Source organism: Nannobrachium achirus (assembly GCF_963921795.1).
Source record: "Nannobrachium achirus genome assembly, chromosome: 7".
NCBI classification, from domain to species: domain Eukaryota; kingdom Metazoa; phylum Chordata; class Actinopteri; order Myctophiformes; family Myctophidae; genus Nannobrachium; species Nannobrachium achirus.
Genome location: NC_137816.1, coordinates 6,139,711 through 6,161,998, shown reverse-complemented (window position 1 = coordinate 6,161,998; position 22,288 = coordinate 6,139,711). Strand labels below are relative to the sequence as shown.

General features: G+C 42.5%; 1 protein-coding gene across 1 annotated transcript; it reads right to left on the bottom strand.

Annotated features, from left to right (window-relative positions):
- Positions 1-1,296: 1,296 nt before the first annotated feature.
- On the bottom strand, positions 1,297-13,097 carry LOC308289101 (hepatoma-derived growth factor-related protein 3-like). The gene is made up of 6 exons (XM_080730663.1): positions 12,900-13,097; positions 12,101-12,177; positions 11,296-11,434; positions 8,963-9,133; positions 5,508-5,642; positions 1,297-2,216 (listed from the first exon to the last, which is right to left on the bottom strand). Exons 1-6 carry the CDS (start codon positions 12,981-12,983, stop codon positions 2,190-2,192), a joined length of 633 nt encoding a protein of 210 aa, XP_080586789.1. The 5' UTR covers positions 12,984-13,097; the 3' UTR covers positions 1,297-2,189.
- Positions 13,098-22,288: the final 9,191 nt, after the last annotated feature.

Here is a 22,288-nt window from a genome sequence, read left to right as displayed (position 1 = left end):
AGGGGTTCCCAAATTCAGGGTCTCAGGGCACCCCATAAATATTTTTTTAATCCGAGGCACCCCTACATTATAATTCTCACTCCCAGCACCTTATATTTATAGCATATCGTCGTTGTCGGGTGGAAACCTTGTATGTCCAAAACCGTTCGTTTTGTATTTATCATCTATAAAATGTACTAAACTAGTGAAAACAGCAGATCTACAAGCACACTTGTGTGCTTGTAGATCGGCTGTTTTCACTAGATTTGTGCGACAGTCTTGTACGATGAAGCAGGGCTTTGCTTTACCAAAAGACGTACACATTTGAAACTTGGAGATACAAGGTTTCTGCCTGACAGTGACGATATTTTAGCGATTATGTTGCGAGGAAAACGTTGAGATAATATTTTTTCAAGTGTCTAAATAATCTCCAAATATTATCAAATTATCTCGCGGCACCCCAGGGTGCCCCGTCACCCACTTTGAAAACCCCTGACGTACACTCTCAGAGTTAAAGTGGTTCGTGACATTTAAAAGTTCGATAACCACAGGTATTGATTGTAATTGCCTAGCAGATGTGAAGTCCACATAACCAGCTCTGATTGTTTGATAAAAAAACGGTTCCTGAAACTGTTCCAAATGTGATGGAACCGATTCCTGGTTCCTAAATGTTGGATCCGATTCCTGCCGGTTCCTCTGGTCCCGGATCCCAACCCTAGTTAAGAGTGATCCGTACACTGCAATACCCACATATAATGACTGTAACAGAGTATACTGTATATATATACTGCACAAGGATCCCTGGCAAATAAGCCACACTACATTACAATTCTTCTATAACTAAAATGTAAAATTTAAAACACTAAATATTGATGAGTTGATGATGGAATGTATGAAATGCATGTGCTATTAAAAAAAATAACAATAGGACTTTTTTTGTTTATTCCATACATTCCAGGGCTGGACCACACATGGACAAGTGACATCATCAACTTAAGACGGGAGTGGCCCATATTGAGTGAAAGACCTAATATTTCTAAAATAAACAAAATATTTAAGTTTATTTTATTTCAAATTTTAGTTACATACAGTAGGGCTATAATAATGTATCAACATACAGTATATTAGCCAGGGATCCTTTTAACAAACATTTTTTGTACACGGTGACAGGTAATCATGGTTGAGTCAATTCATATAGGTAGACAATATGGGTCAGTATAAATATTGATTGATGGCTATCTTACACTTGGTTTCGGTTATGAAGTGACGCTGTCTCCCATCCCCCCAACCCCAACCCCCCCGGTGTGTTTTGGCTGGCCTAAGAAGCCCAAAGAGAGACTTAAGGATATGGTAAATATACAGTGTGTTACAATGTGCATGATGGAACAGGGATACACCGACAGCATGTCTTCGTGGCCGTGCCAAAACGCATTTCTTTGCACACAGAAATTTAAGTATGTTATGTTGAAACTTATATTATTCGGATTCATTCGTCTTGCTGAACAATAATAGACTGTTAAGCCCTTTGCACACAGGACAGTTGCGTTTTTTTCATTTGCTGCATGAATAAAACACATTGGATTTGGTGTGCAATGCTGTGCGGAATCGGCGCTGCGGATCCCAAAAGGAGTCATAAAAGGAGTGATGAGTTTTTTACCGCATGCGACAAGACGCACAAATCAAACTGGGTTCAATTGAGAAAAAAACGCACAGCCGCAGCCACTCGTCGCACGGCTAATTCGGATACGGTGTGCATGAGGTCGTAGAGAATCATTGTTTACTTTTAAAAAAAATGAAATTGTCCGTTTTATTCGTGCGGATAAACGCGCCTGTGTGCAAAGGGCTTTAGTCTGCGTTCAATAGAAAAACCTTATACATCATAACTCTCCATTAGAGAGATCTTACGTCTTTGAATATGTGGGGGAATGGAAAACTGAAATTTGAGTCCCTTTGTTTTATAAGTCACATGATACATTTTAGTAGTGTAGGAATTCTGTCATTTAATGCCCAATTTCATCCTGCTATCAGTATGAAGTCCAATGCCTCAGTCAGCCTCAGTGCATCCCCTATGGTACAAAGACACAAGTTTGACAGATGTGATAGTGACAAAAGTGGCCAGTAGATGGTGCTGATGACCCATCGTGTTGTAATTTCACCATTCCAATTTCACAAGCTACAAAGAATGACTTCCCCTTCGATGTCCTCAGGACTTAGTGTTCTTCTCTGAGCAGCTGGTTCTGGGGGGAAGAATACACATAACATCGATCACTTATTTAATAAACAATTGAGCAAAGATTATTAAGATCAATCAATGCGACGGTAAAGGGAAGGTTTATGGTGAAAAATCCTGTTCACATTTCGATAGGAGCCCCACCTCCTCGGCTATTTAAAAATATGATTTCATACTTGTATATCAGCCCCTCAAGGAAACGATATATACAAACTGCATCTGTATCAGAGTAAGGAGGACCTAATCCGCCTGAAATCAAGGAGGGGCTAGAACAGCGTTCCCCAATAGGCGGCCCGTGGGCCATTTGCAGCCCGCAGGGGGCTACTGTCTGGCCCCCACCAACCCCAGTAATAATGGTGGTATAAGAGCAGCAACAACAGTAACACTAGTATATCGTTATTGTCGGGTGGAAAACCTGTATCTCAAAATGTGTACGTTCTTTCGCAAAGTAAAGCTCTGCTTCATCAAACAAGGCCGTCGCACAAAAGTAGTGAAAACAGCAGATCTACAAGCACGCAGATCTGTGCTTGTAGATCGGCTGTTTCCACTCGTTTAAATCATTTTTAAAATGATAAATGCAAAACGAACGGTTTTGGACATACAAGATTTTCACCCGACAACTACGATATCCGAACTGTCGCTGGAGTAGCCACCGGCGCCCCCTGCAACGTTGTGGCCCTCGGCTTGGTACCCTAGACATATTTTGGCCCTTGGGGAAAACTAATTGGGGAACCCTGGGCTAGAATATGAAAAGTGGACTCGACCTCTGATCATTTTCAGTAACCCTGTCACTTGTGAGTAGGGTTGCGGTATCGGTACTCGTGGTATCGGCCCTATTTTGCGGTATCGATACTCGTCCGATACTGCTCACAAAGCGCCCGAGTACCCTGTGTGTTCCGCCACTTCGCCTTTCTCTCTTTCTCTTAAAGTATCAAAAGTAAAAATACAAAATGTTTGAGCATAGCAGATCTAGAAGATCATGCACAGTACAGGAATTTCCAAAAGAAGTGAAATGTGTGGCAGTTGTGCCATGTTCTGGGAAAGCAATGCAATTTAATGTGTTATATACAGGTACAGCCAGAAAGTGAGGAACATCTGATAAAATAAAAAAAACAACGTAATTTAAAGACATTTTGTATTATTAATTGTACTCGTATCGGTACTCGGTATCGGCGAGTACTCAAAATGAAGTACTCATACTTGTACTCGGTCAGCAAAAAAGTGGTATCGGGACATCCCTACTTGTGAGTAGACAATTATTTGAACCCGCTTTTTCTCCCCAATTTAGTCATCATGCCAACCAATTCCTCCCCACACACATTTCTATGTTGTCACTACTGTTGCATTCTAACTCATCTGTCGGTGAGGAACCCCCACCGTGAGGACACAGAGCCTTCGTCCTGACTCCTTACTCCTCCTGCCCAACACTCCCTGCTGACAGGTGCCGCCCCAGCCTGTAGGAATACATGCAGTGACAAATATCACCCTACCCGGGGCGCCCGCTGGCCAACCGGTCGAGGCGCATATCACATAGGCTCTGATGCCTGACAGCGTGTCGCAGGTTCAAGTCCCGATCCCGACGACCTATGCTGCGTGTCGATCCCCATCTCTCTCCCCATTTCCTGTCAGCAGGGTTCCCACAAATCTTTACCATTTCATTTCCAAAACTTTTCCAGAATATTTAACCCGATTTCCAGGACTGTATAACAATAATTCAGCTCAATAACGAGTTGCTTACTCCTATGCGCAATGCCCAAAGACAGGTAGTGTATGCCAGTGGTATTTGAACTGGGGACCCCGGCACCCTGACAAGCACTAAGAGTTAAGGAATTTTGTATTGTATAACATGGTTTTATTGTGAAAATAGCAGATCTACATGCTCACAACGCCTTGCAACTGCCTCTAACATTTGACAATTTGGCCAATGTTTAATATGTCATTTCAGAGGTATTAAAGGTGATACACCATGCATTTAAAAAGTATTTATGTCATATTGTTTATGTCCCAAAAACGTTTTTCAAAAGGTTTGAGGCTAAATTACCACTCCTGAATAGAGAGCCTCTCTCATTTTGAATGGCTCTGAGCATTTTCAGCTGCAGTACCACCTTTGGCCTGAACTGCGCCACCCCCCCCCCCCCCCCCCTTCAAAAAACTTCAAAAACGTCCGTCGATGACGGCAGCGACGGCAGCAAATCTGGACAGCCTGTTTTGAGAACCCCTAGGATGCTTTTAACCTCCGCCTTCCCAAAACCAGAGAAAGACACAATGATCAGAAATGGGACTTTGTGAGGATAGAAGGTGCTAGTGGGACCCCAAAAAAAGGTTTTAAAATAGGAAAAGTGAAATTTCATGGTGTATCACCTTTAACAAAATCAATAACCAAAGACAATGCATAGCTATTTTTTCCAGGACCTTCCAGGACCCTTAATCAATTCCAAAACTTTTCCAGTACTGGAAAAATATTTTTCTAATTTCAAAATATTTCCAGGAATTTCATGACCGTGGGAACCCTGTGTCAGTCAACTGTCCTATCAATGAAGGCATAAAGGCCCCAAAACAAATATATATATAATCACCCTATTGTGTCGCATACACGCCCAACTAGGCAGGGTTAGGGTTAGGGTTAGGGTTGCACCACCATGCACCACGGTGGACGGGTGGATTAGAACCCACATTCATTTAGGACGTGTGCACATTATAGTGTATTATTATTTTATGCTTTAACTAATGAAAAACAGCAGATATACAAGCTCACAGCGCGGCACTGCTTGTAGATCTGCTATTTTTGAAAAATCGTGAAAATTAGAATTTTGACCCGATTCTATAAGTGTCTTTTGAATCCTTCCTTTTTTTATACCTATGTTTCTATGTCAGCAAAGAAAAGGTCCTTTTCACTTAACTGGAGCTCAGTTAGTCTGTTCTTGAGAGACTACTATGTCAGTGGTTCTCAAACCTTTTCATGTGAAGGACCCCCAAAATGATATTTATTTGGCCACGGACCCCCATCTCAAAATATTTAGTTCCAGGGACCCCCCAGAAGCAAAATTTGAGTTACAAACGTTCGCTTTGAAAATGCATACGTATATTCAAAGATTTGCACACATTTTCACAACTTTTTCAAAAATAGCAGATCTACAAGCTCGCAGCGCGGCACTCGGTGCCGCGCTGTGAGCTTGTACATCTGCTATTTTTCACTGGTTAAAGCATTCAATAATTCTAGGCCTAAATGGGTTAAGCACCACCCGAGCGCCATACTATACTAAGTTATGGTTGATGTACTGATGCTTATGAGGCCCACCTTATTGTCAGTGGTGTTTTCAATGATGTCATTGTCAGGGTCTCCTCCCTCAGACCCACTCTTCTGATCCTCATCCTTCCCGTCTTTCTCCAGGTCCTCTTCCCCAGATGAGATCCTCGACAGCTTGGATGACTTCTGGCACGCGCACGCACACACACACACACACACACACACACACACACACACACACACACACACACACACACACACACACACACACACACACACACACACACACACACACACACACACACACACACACACACACAGTGACCATACAACACAAATACCTTGAGAGCACCATTGCGATTCTCATTAATGCATGAGGGAGGATAATAGAGTAACGTCACTCGCTCATCCCCCGGTTCCACAGAAGTAATTTCTCTATGGAGAATAACATTGAGTCATCTTAAAATCGTCTCATATAAGCATTGTGGTCCAAAATTAAACGGTCTCTGCGATATTGTCGGGGAGGTGGCTCTGTATGGTTTATGATAGTCAGTCACTCATATTTGATACAGTCTGTTTCTAGCGAAAATGTAACTAATTCGGCGACAGTAACATTAGCGTTTTCTCACCATCAGTTGATTCTTCATATTCATATCAAGAGTCAAACCGCTGAGATCATTTGTTTATGTTTGAACACAGTTCTTAAATGACGCAATATGAAAAGTCTATGGGAATTCAGAATGGGGGAAAAAAATCGCAACTCAGGTAAGATGTGTAAATGTCAAACTTAGTTGCTCTATGCAGAGTAGCCACATTGGAAAGAAATTAGGCAGTTTCCTTCACAGGTGTTACCAATGATACTAATGAAGGAAGGCTCTGTTCCATTTAGTGTAGCACAAGTGGTTCTAAAACATTTTCATTTCAAGGACCCCCGTAAGTGTACTCTCCCAGAGTAACACACCCGTAAGGACCCCCTCAAGGAACCACAAAGGTCCCTGTACCACACTTTGAGACCCACTGGTGTAGCAGAGTGTTTCCAGTGAGCCAACATGCACAACATCAGAACAGAGCCTTCATTAGTTATTATTATTGGTAAGTAAGGAAGAGGCCCGATTTATTCCCAACATGGCTGCTGTGCATAGAGCCAATTCAGAGATGTGACAGGATTGTATTGCATCAGCACATGGCTCTCTCTCCACAAATGCTACATTCCTTCAGATGCACCACCACATGTGCTGTGCGTAAATGGAGCCCAGTTGCTAGGCAACAGCGGTTGCTAAGCGAGGATGTGGGATGTGGGCGACTTTTTCAACCTGCTTCCATTTACAGCAGTATTAGCTACAACACACTATGCCAGACACTAGCTCCGCACTGCTCCGTTCATTTTGAAATCATATAGCTGTTAATCCAGAATTAGGGCATGGTCAAATAGAGGGGCGATATTGTCATGACAAATACAGTGTAGAACAAATATATAGAACTAATATATATATATATATATATATATATATATATATATATATATATATATTAGGGCTGGGATGCGATTACAATTTTTAATCTAATTAATTACAGGCTCTGTGATTAATTAATCGCAATTAATCGCATTTTAATCGCACATCGGTATTTGACCTGAGAAGCATTTTTTTCAAATAAAACACATTTTGTTGTACGAGTGAATTAAAGAGTGAGTTTTTTTTATCAAAATGTCGCATCCACTGGGCCAAGCAAAGCGCTCTGATCAGCTACAGTACTTCTCCCTTTGCGTTTGTTGTCTCTTCTTGGTTGGTGCATCGCTATGATCGGTATGCCCGAAACTGAAGGTTCTGTGGTGCAAAAACTAAGGTGCGATTAAAATGCGTTAATTTTTTTAATCTTGTTAATTTTCTGTAATTAATTCATCGCAATTAATCAGTTAAAGTCCCAGCCTATATATATATATATACCGGTATATATATAGGAAGGCATGTATGGCAGGGGAAAATATTATTTAAAAAGAAATTCCCTCTGCAGTGTAGTTTACAGCTGGAGGATTGTGAAGGAATTCCAACTACAGTCTCTGTACTAAAACCCCATTTCCAACATGCCGTTTCTGTGTCTGGAATGGATGACATGGAAGTATTGGTAAAGGCACACAGTGGGTGCACATCGGTCACCTCTCGGAAGGGGCCGAGCCGCAAAACACTGTTCCATGATTTGATAATTGACTTGAAGATGGTGAATCCGACTTTTATTGGTGTCATCATTAAGTCTTCATTTCCAGGCTGATGGCACGATGGCAGAGATAAGGAGGGAGTCGTGTCCCGTCACTTTATCTTAATCAGTGCTCCCGTTAATGATGCACCCACCAATCTAACAAGTGCCCTTGTTGCCTGTGTCCTCGTGTTATGAGGTGGCAGTGCCAGAGGTGGAAAGTAACTCAGTACATCTACTGAAGTACTGTACTTAATTTAAAGGGGAAGACCACCCATTTTCAATATTGAACTATGTCATTAATATTAACTTAGAGGAGTTGTGTGGAAATAGAAGAAAAGTTCCCCTCCTTCTGTGTTGCCTAGAACTGGAGGATTGAGTTTGTATTGTAAAGTACAATGTGTGATGTCATCAAGTTGTACTTTAAAATACAAGCCCCAAAATCAATCCTCCAATCATTGTAGTTTTGTGTACACAATGCGTCGCGTTGCGACCCATGGTGAGCTTGTAGATCTGATATTTTCGAAAGATCTTTTTACATTTGACAACTTAAAACAGGACATTCTGCATGACAAGTACTTTCTACCTTTGGTACTCTTGAACCCCATTGCCCCCGCCGGCGGGGGCAAAAGGTGTTGACCTCTGAACAGCTGTCAATACATGTCAATAAATCAATTGAGACCAAATCAAACTACAATTTCTTTGTTGATTATTGTTACAGTGGGCCTACAGCATAGTAATCAGCTGCCATTGTACTTTTCATCCATACATTACTCATATTACAGTATTATTACAACTTATTTTTACTTGTTTTTATCATTTCTCACCCTATACTTTAACATCACTAATATTACAGCTCTACTCTCACTAACACATCTGTAGAGTTTACATAGTTTGGAATATATTCATACAATTTTGCCTATCAATTGATGACACCTTGGTGAACAATTTCTCTATTCACTATATATGTTTTCAATGAGGTCTTGAGGCTCATTCACTATTCAGAAGGCAAAATTTCCATAGGCGGAGGTCTTATTCAATCATCTTTTCCTAGGTAAATGATCACAGCAGGACAATTTGGTGAGAGAAATGTCAAGTATTACAATGCATTTGTGAATCTTCAGGGGTGAGCTGACATTTGGTGGGTCAAGAGTAGCCACAATCATTGTAGTTTTGTGTCCACAACTGTTCCAATTTGGGTATACATTTTAGGAGGATTTTTCCCCTGGGCCCACCTGGGGCTTAAGAGGCTAAGTACATTTTGATACCAATAATTTTGCACTAATTTAATTTTCCACCACTGAGTCGTGTACCTTGGAGGAGGCCGTCTTTTTCCGCTTAGAGCCGGTCTTGTCTCCCTTCACCTTCTCCTTCTCCTTGTCGTCCAGCTCCTCTATTAGATCTCCTTCCTCCCCCTCTTCACTGCTCCCGTCGGCCGCGTTGCCCCCTTCTTCTGTCTCCGACAAGCTCTGCTGCTGCATGGCCTGTGTGTGTGTGTTAAGGTTAGTTTTTACAGCAAAATGTTTAGTTAGTTAGGTAGTTAGTTAGTCACAGTCTTTTGAATACATTTTCATTCAGGTTTAGTCATATTTTAGTCATCTGAAAAGTTTTAGTTTTAGTCTCATTTTAGTCACCTAAATATTGTACAATTTTAGTAGATTTTAGTGTCTATAGAGTCCACAGATTGACTTGTGTACCATAAGTCATAAGTCAAATTACCTAAACATATCAGAACACCATTATGGTCCTTCAACTGTGTAGCAAGTCTAGGCACCCCATGGTAACTAGTACCACTACTCCCCAAACCTCGCGTCACCAGCCTTTCCACCTGGTATTCGTTCTAAAACTAGCTGTGTGATCCGGTTTAGAAAAAAGAAAGAAAAACCGGTTGGCGTTGCATTGTTTTTGGGTCCCCACATAATGCAAAGCACTGACGTGTAGTTGCGGCGTTGCGGTGCGAAGCGGAGGCGCTTGACTTCTTTTGTTTTTGTTTTTTGGTTTTTTTTTTAACGATTTTATTTTAAAGATTCGTTTTTTGGGGCTTTTATGCCTTTATTGATAGGACAGTAGACTTGACAGGAAATGTAGGGGGAGATGGGGAGTGACACACGGCAAAGGTCGTCCGGATCAGGAATCGAACCGGCGACGGCGTCAGGCATCCATGCCTATGTGGCAATGCCCAAGCGGCATGCGGCTGGACCAGTAGGCCAGCAGACACCCCTTTTGGGGGGGCTTTTAGGCCTTTATTGATAGGAAATGGGGAGAGTGATGGGGAGCGACACGCAGCAAAGGTCGTCGGGATCGGGACTCGAACACGGGGCACGCTGTCAGGCATCAGAGCCTATGTGGGATGCCCCTGGACCGGTAGGGCAGCGGGCGCCCCGACACCCCAGTTATGATTGCCGCTCCGTGGATTGGTCTATTCCCATGTTCTGCCGTTGTAAACACAATCTGATTAACTTGTAAACCAAGCGGAGTTGAATTGATTCAGCCTGAACAATGATAACAAACACTGTGCTCCTTCATAACGTAATGAATGCCAGTTAATAGATTGTAAGCTGATGGAAAGTGGGAAAACATGGAATAATTGATTATTCACCCGTAGCAAGTAGCAACTACAGAATAACGGACTACTGGGATCTGGAGTTGTGCAAATCTCTTCCACTAAAATACATACTACTAATGAGGTACGGGTCCTGGCAGGACTGCATTCAAGGCCAGCAGGGCTGTGTGTGTGTGTGTGTGTGTGTGTGTGTGTGTGTGTGTGTGTGTGTGTGTGTGTGTGTGTGTGTGTGTGTGCGTGCGTGCGTGCGTGTGTGTGTGTGTGTGTAGAGAAATATAAATGAAGATCCTTTACCTATAGAAATGCAGACTATTTACCATATCTCTGACTGGCCCTGAAAAGCCATTTTATTCAGTGGCTCAGGAAGGTAGAGTGGGCGCTTGGGAACCACAAGGTTCCCAGTTCGATCCCGGGCTCCCCCAGAGTTAGTGTCGAAGAGTCCTTGAGCAAGACTCGGAACCCCTAATTACTCCCGATGAGCAGGTTGGTGCCTTGCAAGGTTTCCTCCGCCATCGGTGTATGAATGTGTGTGAATGTAATGCACACTCATTGTAAAGCGCCTTGGATAAAGGCGCAATATAAATGTACCATTTAATAAATCCTATTCACTGTGATTCCATATCAGATATAGTGAGACCTCTGATGAATCTAGTGAGCCGAATGATGAATTTTAATGACTTTACCATTACAAGAAGCCTTGTCAGAGGTAAGCTGAGGATACATTCATTATAGTGTGTAATTGGTGATATTTCAGTTTAACTTTTGCAGTTAGAAATGAATTGAACATTTTTATTGAATGTTTTCCAGTTAGGCTAAAGATCATCCTACTGCAACTGACAGCATAAATCCTAAAATGTAGAAAAAAGAAAACAAAAACATTGTGTTCCGGTTGGTGTTGCATTGTTTTTGTTCCCCACATAATGCAGATCAATTAGTTTAGTCGCGCTAGTCGCGCTACTACGAGTTGACCATCTGATGACGTAAAGTTATTTCCGCTCCGACCGGATCAGAAACCCGAAAATGGTATTGATCCCAGGCTACTACTCTCCTAAGCCACGTAGACACAATAGACTACCAACTGACCTGATAGCCTGTGAACTTGACTCCAGGGTTGTTCTCAATCTCCCAAAGGCCCTCATTGAAGCCTTTTCTCTTGTTGGACTTGGCAAACTTGTCTTTGTACTCCTTGTATGGAAGAAGATCCTTGGTTCCCAGAAATGCACTGAGGAAGGAAGAAATACTGTGATGCACATGAAATCATTAAAACCGTTCCCTTGAAAACGTTTTGCTCACGACATGTTTTTATGAACAGATTCACATAACAGCAAACATTTGTAATCAATTCCAGAAGCTTCCATGCACGTGCTGTTTGTAACCTACTGATAATACTGCCCAACATAACTCTTCTGTGAGGGAGAACCCAAAAGTAAGCTATACAGACTGCGGTAAATCCTGCAAGAATCCATCAAGGCAGAAAGAGATGTTTGAGCCTCCTAGTGTCGGCAACATCCGCTGTTAGCTCACCTGCCACCCTAAGCCCCCAAGAGACAGTGGGGGCAGTAGCATGCCACTTCACTTGGACACAGGCCGGGGACTGATCAGCCTCGGTCGGGTCTATGGAGGACCTGACCGAGGCTGCCCGAGAAACACCCATTCAGGAAACAACACTGATGATGTGTCCAAGTGTGTGCATCAGTGGATGTATTGTAGTAGGCCTACTACTCGAGAGTCAGAACATATTGTCTGCTGTGTCATAATAGGCAATAAGCTCACATAGCTATTTTTTGGGAAGAGATATATGTTGAGGGAAATAAGGGGTGTTCAACAAAGTATATGGGGTTTAAATAATCAACTGTGCATCACAGGTCCAGGGAAGAAGCTTGCCTACGTTTCATGGGTCCCGTAGAAGAAGATTGGATACTTGTTGGCAGGAGGCTTGACAGCTCCTTCTGGAAGTTCATCAATCTAATAATAGGCAGGGGAGAGACAGAGAGAGAGAGAGAGAGAGAGAGAGAGAGAGAGAGAGAGAGAGAGAGAGAGAGGGGGGGGGGGGAGGTGAGAGGGAGTAGAAGATGCTTATAATGTGATTTAAGGTTATGGCATTTGAGGTTATGCTGCCTGTTAGTCTTTGAATGTTTGCAAATATAACCTTAAAACCCTAATTTCATAAGTTTGACAGTCCGGTGCATGCAGGCAGCATTGATTTCATTTGACATTTTGACAAAATGTCTCTATATATGCTGCAAAACATCGTTTGTGGAGGGAAAATGCCAACATATGTTGCAGATCTTGGCACAGCGGGTTACTTGAGGTCAACGCCATGGCCATGGTCGTTTGTTCAATCAGTGATACAAGCCAATATCTATAATACGGAAAAGGCATAGATAGTCGACTAAAAAGTAATATAGTTTCGTTAAATCAAAGATAATAACGAGATCAAACACTTGAAGGAGCCTTAAACTGCTGTGTGATCAGCAATTCAACACGAGCACAATTTCTCTCTCTGTCTCTGTCTCTGTCTCATGGTGAATAAAGGAAGCGTTTATGAACCGTCTACAGTCGCCTAATATGTTTTGAAAAACAAACACGCATGCAGCTTCGCTCCAGATCCATGAAGCATCGGCCGTATTGTCTCAGAATGCAACCCCGCCTCCCTTCCTTTCAGCTCGGCTGCATCACAGACTCACCCTCGCCGGCCAGTGTGGGTATCCCTTCATTTTAGCAAAAACCAAATCTCCAGCCTTGTATTCCCGCGGCCGTGGTCGAGCCATGTTTCCTCCGTCTGATAAATAAATGCGAAGTTTAAACTGTTACGTTTAGATTGTTTCAGTTGTAGTCCTCGGCCCTCAACACAGGAGGTAAATTATCGACCATCAATGTATGTTTTTATTTTTTTATATCTAGACTGCAGTTTACGCGGAAATAAATAATGAAAACGCGGAAAAGGGCCTGGGAAAAGGCTATCCTCCTGCGCGCAAAAATGGGCGTAAAATGGATTCGAGAATGGCCGTATGAGCGAGCCTACATCCTATACGGTCGATGGAGCTGTCACTGCAACAGTAGCGTTACAGTAGCCTAGTCGTCACAGAATAATAAACACTATTAATACTTTTATACCCCTTTTATACTGCCCATTAGACATAATAATAATTGTTATTATTATAATAAAATAAATCAGTTTTAACGCAACAATGTTGTAGGCTCTGGCTTAGTAACGCACATGGGGAAAATATTATGTGGACAAATCACTATCGCGCATATTTGAAAAAAGAAAGAAACGTGTGAGGTGTGAGACGTGTTCAGTAAATATATTGGAATGAAATAGGCGCAATTATAGTCTTGAACGTGACATCACATGTTCATTGTTCATTTAGCCTATGTCTTGTAGTGGGCAGAGCAGCACATTCTAAAAAATCACTCTCCTCCAGATTTTATGAATGTTTTAATTTGGACACGTGTGGTGGTGCAACCTCTGCCCAGACTCACATTTTTTATTTCATAATATTGTTGCGGTAGTCATTCTCTGAAGTTGGCAAAACTGTCAAAACATCATGGAATATATAATTGCCATCATGATTAATTAAGATATGTTTTTGCACTGTAGGCCTAATACAATTAATATAATAAAAGTACTAGTATGTAGACCTATGCTTAATGCCTATTGTAAGAGACTCCCTAAATCGGGAGATAAGCGACCGTCAGGTCGCATGTAAAAATCGGCCTGATGGTGGCGCTAAATGGGACAGGACAGATCCATGTTGATGACATGACTGTAGACAAGACATACTGTGTAGCCTACTGCTTTGCATGATTTTAGGGCAAAATCTGTAGGAGCAGTGACTGACAGACTGACTGACAGCCGGTGGATACAATGTGTGTTTCACAGGTTATTCCAGTAGATGGCACTGAAAGCACACTAATTCACTCGCGTTAGTCGAAACTGTAAATGTAATGACACTTCAGACTGAGCTGTGATATAAAGTAGCATTGTCTAACCTTAGAATAGACAATGCTAATTTGATGTCCATTATGGCAATAGAGGCTATTGTGATCTAATGCATACTATTGTATCTAGACCAGGGGTCTTCAACAGGGGGTCCACCCTAGTGTCCTTATCCTGAGAACTTTAGAAAAAAATAGCAGATCTACAAGCTCACAACGCCTCGCAATGTGAGTATTGACAGTTGAAGTGGTTAAATATCTGAAAACAAATTGACATGAATCCAAAATATACTGATGATTGTGTTGTCAAACAATAAAACTATATGGAATCTATGAAAAGGTTGTGGGGGTCCCTGCTTCATCTCTCTCTCTCTCTCTCTCTCTCTCTCTCTCTCTCTCTCTCTCTCTCTCTCTCTCTCTCTCTCTCTCAATTAAGGGGTCCTTGTCCTGAAAACGTTGAAGACCCCTGATCTAGACACTAGACAGTCCAGACAGTCCAGTAGATGAGAAGACTAGTACAACAGTACCCGGCTCATGCTGTGGGTGGCAGCAGAGTCAAGCTTTGTAGTCTGATTAATACTCTGTTGTATGGCAGTGTCATTCACTGAGAAACTAAAATAGGCAGTCCAGTGCCATGAGATGAGTGCATAGTGCATTATAAGCATCTAGATCTGCTATTTTCGTAAAGTGCGGCTTACAACAGAGTATAAATGTATAGGTTAAATATAGGCATATTCTAGTTGTCTTGGACTGGACCTCACATGGTTCTCATCTCTTTCCTACAGATGCTGGTACTCACGCAGTGTCATTGCAACTCCAATAAAGCATAAACAGAACAAGAAAAAAAGGAAAACAAAGAAAAACACGAATCTTCTAGTCTCCAGAAAGCTGCTCAGGTGAGCTCATATACCTTTCAGGTGGTTAAATGAATGCTATTAATGCATGTGTAACAGTATAGTGCAGGGTTCCCCAATTAGTTTTCCCCAAGGGCCGAATTATGTCTAGGGTACCAAGCCGAGGTCCACAGCATTGCAGGGGGCGACGGTGGCGTTCCCGCTATACTCCAGCGACGGTTTTCGTCGTTGTCGTGTGAAAATCTTCTATGTCCAAAACCGTTAGTTTTGAATTTATCATTTTAAAAATGATTTAAACTAGTGAAAACAGCCGATCTACAAGCACACAACGCCTCGCGGTGCGAGGCGTTGTGTGCTTGTAGATCTGCTGTTTTCACTACTTTTGTGCGACGGCCTTGTATGATTTGCGAAAGAACGTACACATTTGGAGATACGAGATTTCCACCCGACAACGACGATATACTAGTGTTGTTGCTGCTCTTATACCACCATTATTACTGTGGTTGGTGGGGGCCAGACAGTAGCCCCCCGCGGGCCGCAAATGGTCCGCGGGCCGCCTATTGGGGAACCCTGGTATAGTGGCTCAGAGCCTCTGCCTGGTGACCAAAAAGCCTAATATCTTCTCCCGTCCAAGGGGGTAATTCCCCTTTGGGCTAGTGATCAAGATGTTGCATGGTTTTCCAGGCGGGAGACCAGGGTTTGAATTCCGGGCGTTACATTGGTGCCGTGACCCGGATCGGGTTTCCCGGTGGGGGAGGTCAAAACGGAGCTGAGTGTAGCACCATAGTGGCTCAGACAGAGCTTTTGCCTGATGACCAAAAGTCTAATATTCTCTTCCGACCAAGGGGTAGCCATAGTCGGCTATTAGACGTATGTCTGAAATCGGGCTAAAAGTGAACGGTTTTTAGGCGGCTAGGCTTAGCTTAGACATTGAAACAACATAGGCTTACCGGTAATTTCAACGGTATACTAATAGACGGTCTATACATGGCCACTGAAATTACGCTGTTTCAATGGCGTGAATCAAAACAGCGTCCAGGTTCTGACAATGGAACAAGGGGGAAGCGCTTGTTTTCTGTGGAGGCGCGCCGGCGTTGTATTATAAACACAATCTGATCTAGCTATAACAACAATCACGACATAGGCTATTAATTATAATCACTAATTCACAATTAAGTGTCTTTAATTATAATTAAAGTAAAAATAGTCAAATAACAAACAAGTACAAATTGTTCTGCCCACAACCTTATCAAACCAAAATGCCTAAACTACTGCAAAAATGTAGGCCTATTATAACTATGATAATGGTTCTTAACTTCTTGTAAGTCCCAATTATTAAGTATAATACTTGACCTTATAAATATAAAATGTTTTTGATTATTTATTGTGTTATATGTCATGAAACATCGCATGTAGGCCTATTATATTACCTATAACCTATACACGAGTGAACTCTCGATCGGCACCTCCACACGGTCCAGGCGAATGCAACGGATCGCTCCCTACCTCCGGTTCAGCCAATCACAAGCTTCCATTGTCAGAACCTGGCGCTGTTTTGATACACACGTTTCAATGTCTAAGCTAAAAAAATATCACTTTTAGACCAGTATATAACCCAGTTTTAGCCTAGCCGTTTAGTCATATTTTAGACATCTAATCCAACTCTCAGTGGGGTGGGGGACCCTTTAGGCTAGTGGGTTAAGATGTTTGCTTTCCATGCGGGAGACCCGGCATCGAATCCCGGGAGTATGACGATATTGTAGGTATCCTGCTGAAAAGAAAAGGAAGTAGGCAGCCTTGTATACATTTATTAAGGACTTAGCTCTTTAGCCATTGGCCCTGGCCTGGGTCACCATTTATTATGTCCTTGGAGTTCTGTCCTATGTTGGAACTACTCAAACCGCCTCTGGAACTTTGTGTTTTCCCCCTCACACAGTGACTGCTGTTCACTGGTGCAAAAAATGCAGATGAATCTGGTTTCTATGGCTGCCAGTGGTGTACTGTCAGCTCCCATGATGCTAAACAGCCACAGTCATAACAACACACATCGTCCAGCAGCCACTGTGTTTCACAGCCATAAAGTCTCCCCCCGGCACGGTCAATTTATCATACATTTTGCAGTTTCACACTGTTCACTGTTGGACCTTCAGGTGACATTAGCGTTAGTCCGCAAAGAGGCCCTTTTGATACCTGACGCACCTTGCACTGCCTGCGTTCATCTCTGACCTGAAACGGGAGGGCGGAGAGGAGCCCGGCGCACAGATCAGGGCAATTTGGTTTGCCTCTCTGACACCCGGTGCTCTGAATAAACGATCTAAATGCTCGCCGGAGATTGTTTTGCCACTGCCTCCCCTCAGCAATGACACGGGGGGGGGGGGGCAGGGGCGGTTTTTATAAACTGGGGGCTCCCCACAAAGGTAGTAAAAGAGGCCCCCCCCCCCATGAGCGCGCGTGAAAAATAGATATGCGTGCGTGCGAAGTGCAGGAATTAAAAATGCCACCCTCCAACTCAATACCTATTCTGAAAAAGTGATGATTTAGCATGACAAGACGATGAACTTGACAAGACAATGAAGAGCAGAGGCAGAGGAAGCCTATTTGTTGTCATTATGGTTGGTTTTAAATACCTAACCACAATCATTTTGGATCTATTTGATTAATTTAAGAAGAGTACAGTAAGGTAGCCTATATAGAGTAGGCCTATATGTATATTTTTATACAGGACATATTTGATGCAGGACAATAATTATTTTAATAACAATAAGGGAATATCAGTGAATAATAATACTTTAAAATTATATTTTAATTATTAATTATTTAATTTAATTATTATTTTTCAAAATTTTGATAAAATTAAAGCTGCAAGCAGCAATGACCGGGCCCTCGCAGCTCTACCCACGTCACAAGGGGCAACAGCCAATCAGAAGAGGGGACAGGACTAAGTTAAACCAATTAAGGTGAAGGACTCTTGATGAAGTCATATGACACCAGCCACAAGTCTGTACGACAAACGGTTCATGAGATATAGAGGCACTTCCTGTTTGGCGAAGGGCACTTCCTGTTTGGCGAAGGAAGCGCCAATTAAGGTTAAGGACTCTTAATCAAGTCATATGACACCAGCCCCGAGTCTGTACGACAAACGGTTCATGAGATATAGAGGCACTTCCTGTTTGGTGAAGGGCACTTCCTGTTTGGCGAAGGAAGTTTGATCTCTGTGTGAAACCTATTGACTCCAGTGAGCAGTTGGTCAATTCTTTAAACAATCATAACTTTTGACAGGAATGGGCTAGAGACTTACTTTTTTTTTCTAAATGCTCAGAATAATGAGCCCAGCAGGGGGCCCCCTCTGCCTTGGGGCTCTACGCAGTTGCGTAGTCTGCGTAGAGCAAATGCCCGCCCCTGGGGGGGGGGGGCGCATCGCAACCCCCCCGTGGCCCAGTGACGGCCAGCCAGGATGAATGTGGAGAAATGAGGCAGACAGCCAGTAAATAGTAGTTGCCATTGTGCCCCTCAGCCGCGGCAGGGCTGGAGGGGGGTCGGGTGGGGTATACTTGTGGAGCTCTATGTGATATGCCAGGGTCTGACATGGCACCCAGACCCCAGAGCTGTCACCCCTGCGGAAACATCACCCTCGCCTCCACAATTTGTGCACTTAACACTTCACTTGGCACATGACAGGTGCTTATTTCCCCGCACTGGCTTTCTTTCCCCTCGCAGGGACGTCTCCGAGCCCAGGGCACAGGCGGCATCTGGTATGGGTGTCTGTCCACCATGCTCCTCGTTGCCTTGCGTGTGTGACTACGCCAGTGATACGTTTCACATCCGCTCCCTCCATGTTTACAGCCCAGTGAGCATGGCTACAATAGACAGTACGTGCACGTGAGTTGCTGTGTGTGTGTGTGTGCGTGCGTGTGTGTGTGTGTGTGTGTGTGTGTGTGTGTGTGTGTGTGTGTGTGTGTGTGTGTGTGTGTGTGTGTGTGTGTGTGTGTGTGTTTGCAAGGGACATGAGGGTGTCTTGGCCACACAGACATTACGGGGATCACATTGCACTGACATTATAGCTCTAGTGCACAAAGTTGGTCTCATTGTCCCAAAGGGCATTTCTGCTTTGCAGCGATTACATGAGACACTTCACATAAACAAAAAGAACAGACTTTGACACATATCCAGCTACTGTTCTATAGGACCATAGAGGATAAAATTACTCCTAAATTATCCAAATTAGTGTTACATTAAGTCCCAGTGGGCAAAACAAAAGGGATAGGTGGGCACTATAGGGACACTGGGTACCTCGATGTAAAATTGGCAGCAGCATTAAAAATATATATACCGGTACCGTATATATTTGAAGAATTGTCTTAAGTAATGTAAAGTATACATGATGTGAACACGCTCGGCAGCCTACATCATTATACATTTTATCCTTCAACTTAATGACTGGATGTACAGTTTTTTTTGCAATTTGTAGCTATTGCAGAAATATTAGACCTTAATTGTTAAATTGCAAAGTTCTATCTGTCTGTCGTTCAATGTTATATGAGATACATAGTGGTTCCTGTGTAAATAAGCCATAAAGCTTACTAGGATCTCCATTTAGTTGACCTTGTACCAGTGATTTGTGCTGTAATGAAACTACTACTTTTTCCTATTGCAAACTTCTAATAAATTCTTCAATCAATCAAATATGTAAGCATGTTCTAATCATGTATACTTAAGACCATTTTTTATGTAACAATTTTGTAACAATTTTATTTTGGACTAAATAGACAATTTTACATATTGTTGTCCAGATGTCCCTAATGCCCTCCTATCCTGTTACCCACATAAGGGGGAAAAAGAGAAACCTTAATCTGCCTTTGCTGTGGTGATGGATCTTTGCTACAGTATTTCTCCTTGGTACGGTTAGAGTCCACTAGACAGAACAGTCCACAGCATAGGTGTCCCTTATTGAAATCTACGCAAGCAGGCCTATAGTGTGTTCCAGCAATGGGTCTATAGCAGGGCAAAAGCAAAAGAAAATCTGAAATTCAAAGGTGCTGTAACTTTATGTGATATTTTTGGTTAAGTTAAAGCTCTATATCCATACTATAATTAGGGAGAGCAGTCAGTCAGTAGGAGGTCAGTCACAAAATGCATTATCTATTCACTCGCTTCAGCGACTGATCTCAAATTTAACATGGCATTGGCCATTAGCATTATACACACGGTGACGGAGCCCGAATTTCATTTGTCCCAAATTCTAGCTATTTATTAGCGTTTCTTCACTCTACAGCTCTACAGCCTGTTGTCAGGGTTACGGTCCGTTCCTCCAGGCCATGGGATCTGTAGCCCCGGGCCCACACACACCTCTCTCACAGTTAGGAATGTTGCAGTCTCTCTCTCTCTCTCTCTCTCTCTCTCTCTCTCTCTCTCTCTCTCTCTCTCTCTCTCTCTCTCTCTCTCTGCATGGGTCACGCATGCAACGGGTGATGTGTGTCTCATCTTCCAACGGGTATAGAAAAATTATGTGGAGCAAATACATCCTCATACTTCTATTCACCTAATTTTGCTGTTAAATTATTTGTATCAATCATAAATATACACTCCTCCATGGGCTGCTCCTTACATTATGATGCTCCCACATATTCTCACGCACGCACCATGCAGTTACAGTTACTTTCCCCATAACCCACACTCTGCACATATTTTGCAGCACATATATTCGAACGGGTAAGGTCTAGTTATGTATATTATTCATCTATATGAATCATTTCTAGTATAATGCAGCGTAGCAAAACAGTAAAACAAAAATGATATGTTCTGTTGTGGGTCACCAGTTTCTTCCAATCCAGAGAGAGAACTTATTTGTCAGCTTCGAGTGTTCTAATTTAAAAAATTGTCAATACCGATAATTGAATTAAATGTATATATGTAGTCTATGCATTATTATTATTATCATTATTATTATATCACTTCCAATTCCACTTGGTTGTCCTGTATTGTGTGCTGTATTGAGTTATGCTGATGGGATGAAATTGTTATCCTAACATATGATGTTCTGTTTACCAGAAGTGGAGAGCTAAGACCTGGAAAGATAGCTATTTAACACTTATTATAACAAAAAACACCAACAACAACCTTACATCCCCTATAGGCTCTATTTTATATAATCTTTGTCGTATGACGGTGGTGTCGACGAGAATAGCATGTTTATTTCACTTTTCTGTCCCTGATTTTCAAGGAGGATCTTTAAAGCTGCTTGTACATTTATCACTGATTGTATAATGTGTTCATTTCACTTCATGGATATGAGGGAGGGGTTATGATGGTGCAGGCCAGGAGTATGTGTGGGATTGTTATGCATATTTTGTTCTAACCTTTGTCCTTATTATTGAGGATGCACTGTATAACGTTGAGCCTACCGTACATACTGTATGTCTCTGCTGTCGGTCAGAAAACAGCTAACTCCAAAATGTTCATTTTTCAGAAAAGAATTGGAGTTAGGAGGTTTTGTCCATCATTGATAAGTACAGCTGCCCTCTCTCCTTTGGTGGAGTTAGCTGGTTTAGCAGACAGTTTAAGGATCCAATGGAGTCGGCTGGTTTTGTCAGAAGTGCTTTTAAAGACTTTTCATTCGTTCAATATCTTTTTAACCAACACGCAGACATAAAGGTTGCTAAATAGCTCTGATTTATGAAAGTTCTTGCCAGACAGCAACGATATATACCCACAGAACAGTCCACCTCAGTAGCTAATGCCAGGGTTATTCTTAGTACTTTAACAAAAACAAACAAATCTGAATCAATTTTATTGTCACATCACAAGATCACAGGTGTCAAAGAGAGGGTGAAATTGTATCTTTGTGCAAGCTCTCAATATTGTAGTTATAGGAGGAGTTACAATAGGAAACAAAGAGAGAGAGGAAAGAAAAACAGGTGAAATACAAGAGGAAGACACAGTCAAATACAAAAGGCATAATAACCAGTAAGACTCCCTAATCGGGAGATAAGCGACCGTAGGTCACTTATCTCCACAAATAGAGCAAAAATTTGTTTTTCCAAAATCTTCCTGAGCATGTTGATGACATGAGTGTAGACATACTGTGTAGTGATTTTCGTGATTTTAGGGCAAAATCTGAATCGGCCTCATGGTGGCGCTAGAGGGCCATGTGAGAAATGAGGGGTGGGGTCTCCGCGCCGCCAAGGCGGACGAATAGGTACCGGCCCCGGCTCTCCCGGTCGCTCCTAGCCCGAGTTACGGCATTTTATGTGAGCTGCAGTGGCAGGGGGTCCTCCACTGGG